The sequence below is a fragment of the Branchiostoma lanceolatum genome, chromosome 1 (assembly GCF_035083965.1).
Source record: "Branchiostoma lanceolatum isolate klBraLanc5 chromosome 1, klBraLanc5.hap2, whole genome shotgun sequence".
Taxonomy (NCBI): domain Eukaryota; kingdom Metazoa; phylum Chordata; class Leptocardii; order Amphioxiformes; family Branchiostomatidae; genus Branchiostoma; species Branchiostoma lanceolatum.
The window spans coordinates 24,775,833-24,779,783 of NC_089722.1; the positions used below are offsets into that span (position 1 = coordinate 24,775,833).

General features: G+C 43.9%; 1 protein-coding gene across 1 annotated transcript; it reads right to left on the minus strand.

Annotated features, from left to right (window-relative positions):
* Positions 1-451: 451 nt before the first annotated feature.
* LOC136443798 (sperm-specific protein PHI-2B/PHI-3-like) lies at positions 452-2,384 on the minus strand. Its single transcript, XM_066441165.1, has 4 exons — positions 2,184-2,384; positions 1,755-1,937; positions 1,435-1,568; positions 452-1,262 (listed from the first exon to the last, which is right to left on the minus strand). The coding sequence occupies exons 1-4, from the start codon at positions 2,307-2,309 to the stop codon at positions 743-745; spliced, it is 963 nt and encodes a 320-aa protein (XP_066297262.1). The 5' UTR covers positions 2,310-2,384; the 3' UTR covers positions 452-742.
* Between the last annotated feature and the right edge of the window lie 1,567 nt (positions 2,385-3,951).

Consider the following 3,951-nt stretch of genomic DNA (forward strand, 5'->3'; position numbering starts at 1 on the left):
GGATACTGCCTGCCACCGTTGATTTGCTTGGAATTTAAGTATAGAGAACTGTTCTAGATCAAATTATGGTGTTGGACAGTAGGTTTCATGTGCTAATATATGTAATGTTATGTTCTAAAATATTTGATGATCCTTAACAATTGCTTTTTAGCAAAGATGATATGTACGATGGAAAAGCAAATGTATAACTTGAATGACAAAATATTTTGATCATACCTGCTGCATAACCGATAGTGATTTGGGTGCCAAACAGCTACTTCTGAGTGTTTAATGTTAAATTAAGATTAAACCTACATCTACGAAATAGGATTTGTTTTACAACTGTTATATTGTAGATCTACTGACACTTCATTTTCCTGTCTAGGTTACTGAAATAGCACTTGACTGCTTTAGATAGTTTTGGCAAATTCATTAATGGATCTTTCACACAAAGTCAGACAACAGACTGTGGTACTTAAAACTTCATTTATTTAATATAAGGATAATACATAGATAATTAGACGCTCGCGATCCTACAAATTTACTAACAATCAATACATGAAATTCATCACCTTTTCACATACTATATTACAAGAAGAAACTAAAGACCTGAAGGGGAAAAGTTCAGTTGACAAGTTCAAATTCGCAAACTCGTTAAAACGGCCATGTTTTTGATATATATAAAAGCTACTAAGAGTCTATGGCATGTCGAAGTGTGACGTCATTTCGTTAGTCTTTTGTTTGACGTCATCACAGCAGCCTGCTAGTCTGACTCCGCCACTACCTTCTTGGGTCTTCCTCTAGGCTTGGCAGCAGTTTTCTTGGGAGACTTTTTTACGTCTTTGGTCGCTTCTTTTTTCGCCGCTGCTTTTGTCTTGGATTTGGGTTTGGAAGTGCCGTTTTCCTTCGGTTCCTTCGCCGCTTTCTTAGTCTTTTCTGCTGCGGCCTTGGTCTTCTTGGCCGGTTCCTTTTCCTTGGGAGACTTCTTCGTCTTCGTAGCAGGTTTCTTGGCCTTGGAAACGGCCTTTTTCTTGGGCGGAGGCGATGGGGGAGAGTCTTCTTCCTCCTCGCTTTCTTCATCCGGGTAATCGTACACGCCATTTTCTTCCGGGGACGATTCGGAGGATGCGTCGCCATTTTCGAAGTCGACTGCCTTCTTCGGCTTTGCTTTCTTCGCTGCAGGCTTCTTTTTAGCTGGTTTCTTCTCTGGTTTGGGCGGTTTTCCCACTTTGAACCGTCCTGTAGCTCCGGTCATTCCCTCAGATTTCTTGGGACGGACGAGCCTGGAACACAATTATAGTAACCATTAGTAAAATTCGTAGGAACCAGACATGTTCACGCAAATGAAGACTGACACGTGTAATACAGCCCGATATGAGATTGGCCTATCTCGCAATAAGATGGCTTTAAATATTTACAGTAAAATGGTTTCTCTGTTATCAAAGTTTTCCTGACCTGCCGGTTTCCAGCCCCTTCGCCAGCGCCTTCTTGACCAGGGAGCCGAGGCGGGCCGGGTCCACGGTGGGGTAGCGGGCGGGGATCCACTGCTTGATGGCCTGCACGGACGCGCCCTTGGAGTCGCCGAGAGCCTGGGGAAGAAAAACGAGTTTTTAGTGGCATCTTCAGGGCAGGAAATAATAGTGCGAAACAGAGTACGAACTCAATGGAAGCTACAATTGCTACAACGACGTACAGTAAAGTGTGGTTGTGGTGCTTATAATGCTTTGGCCATTTGGGAAAAAATTACAATTTCAACAATAAGATAAGATACGCACCTCGATAGCTTCTACGACCATGTCGAGAGTGGTGGGGTGGTTGGAAGGCGGCCTGGCGGCTCTCCCTGCGGCTCCAGCGGTGGCGACCGCCGCCTCGGGCCCACTGCTCTCCTCGGCAGACTCTGAACCCGATGCCGAACCAAGCTCCTCGTCAGACATTTTGCTGTAGTTGGCGCTCAGATACTGCAAATTTCATGAAGGTATATATCGTGACTTTGAGAACAACACAAGGTGGAAAACACTCTACGTCTACAATAAGAAAGCTAAGTTACCGACGAAGTACCAAGTACTAAGGCTATGACACCACGCGGCGAAATAGACTATCGCCGTATTTATATTTCTACTGTATAAGAGTTAAAGGAAGAAGACTCCTTCTTGAATGACTACAATAAATTTTACAAATTCACGACATTAAAAGCACATTCTCACCTTTTGAACGAAGTAGAAGAAAGCCTGCGACCAAGGACAGCAAAAGTGAACTTCCAACTGACAAATTTTGAAATACGCTTCTTTATGTACTCCCAAGCTGGGCCAAAGGACTTCGTTAAGCAACATATCAATACGCCGATGTTCAGTTTGAAAACGTCATTTCAAATTTTGGTCGTATTTTCGTGCACAAAGTGTTAGCGTATCTAGGTTTTAACAGATATCATATCGACGAGAGATAATTTTCTGTCAGATTTGTATTAAGATTTGGGATTGGAACTCTTTTCTCTGGGCGGAATTGTAAACAGGTTCTGATTTCGTCAGGTGAAGCCACACCTGTCTAATGTGCCGGTCAGTCATCTATTGCATACCTTTTAAGTTTAACAAGTTTGTCTCCTTGAATCACCAGGAAAGATGAATACAACGTTAAAACTGGAATCGTATCGTGGTCGTCGCCTTTAATATTTCTAACTGGTAGCTCGGACATGCAACTTGCTGGGCCAAAAGTCACTGAAAGCAAGAGATAGTGATCAAGCCAATCATATTGGTCAGGGCTATGTCTCAGGTTTAGCGCCGTGGAGCTTTTCACGAATCCCGCTAGGTGACACTGTGGACAATACTTCAATTTTCCGTTCAAATATCCCGGCATATTGTGAACACCCTGGAGCTGTAGATGGAAGAATGTTGACTCATTTCGTGACATAAATGTTCCGTTGAAGAACTCCATGCTACTGTCAAGTATGGTATATAGTAGCAGCTTACCAAGCAGAACTATAACAAGGTAACTGTTTCTGTTGGTAGTTTTTTTTTCGTTATTTGTACACCCCCCTCCCATTCCAAATAGAATTCCGGACACAATGAATGCAACGTTATGTCAACACGAGCTAACCTCTGAGAAGGAAGACTTCGAGGGACAGCAACACAGGTAAGCAATGTACATGTACTGGATTGGTATTTTGATGGTAAGTTTGTCAAGTTCAACATGACAGAGAAAACATCTTCATCTCTCATACGCATCAATTGTACTTCGTGCCAAGGGAACGACGGTGAGACAGACATGACTAGTGACGACTAAAGACGTCCAAACTTTCAATGTATGTATTTATTTGTATAACATCTAAATAACAGATAAAACATGCAGTCTTGCACTGATCATTGGAGCATTGCAGCAAATGCTATGTAACTCGAAAGGTACTCAGAATATCAGTAGGCTTTAGTCATAGCTACTTTTACCATGTGGGTACTACTTTCAAGGCGTCGTGTGGCGCAAGTGTAGAACTCGTGGCTGTCAAACAATGGGACCCGGGATCGAATCCCAGGGGTGCCCAGTGACATGTCCGAACTTGCGCCCCGACGTTGTGCCCTTGGGAAAGGCACTTTACACGCATGTCCCCCCTCAGTTAGAGGGACAAGTCTCCAACGGCAGATGTCTTCAACTGGCGGACGAGAGCAGCGCCAGGCGGGCTGGCGTTATCAAGGCGGACCTCGAGTGTAAGAGTCATCCGGCAGCTTGCTGCAAGCATCCCAACCAGAACCAGCACGTCTCCCTCGAATTGGTGCCGCTGGAGAAGGCGGATGCCCAAAGTGTGTGGGTCTCAGATTCGCAACCTGTCATCCACCTTAAACAAATTCACGCGAAGGCTACCGTGTCAATTGACACGGTCACCATACTCGATCTGTATTTGTATCTGTACTATGTATCTGTACCATGTATCTGTACTATGTATCTGAATACGAATAAAGATAATACGAGTGGTTGCCATATTACTAC

What these genes read in the sequence shown, in the direction of transcription:
- LOC136443798 (XM_066441165.1), bottom strand. Translation starts at nt 2,309, where the DNA reads ATGTTGCTTAACGAAGTCCTTTGGCCCAGCTTGGGAGTACATAAAGAA. An exon ending in TGGTCGTAGAAGCTATCGAG is followed by an intron (nt 1,569 to 1,754) that starts GTGCGTATCTTA and finishes TTTCTTCCCCAG; the next exon opens with GCTCTCGGCGACTCCAAGGG. An exon ending in AAGGGGCTGGAAACCGGCAG is followed by an intron (nt 1,263 to 1,434) that starts GTCAGGAAAACT and finishes ATTGTGTTCCAG; the next exon opens with GCTCGTCCGTCCCAAGAAAT.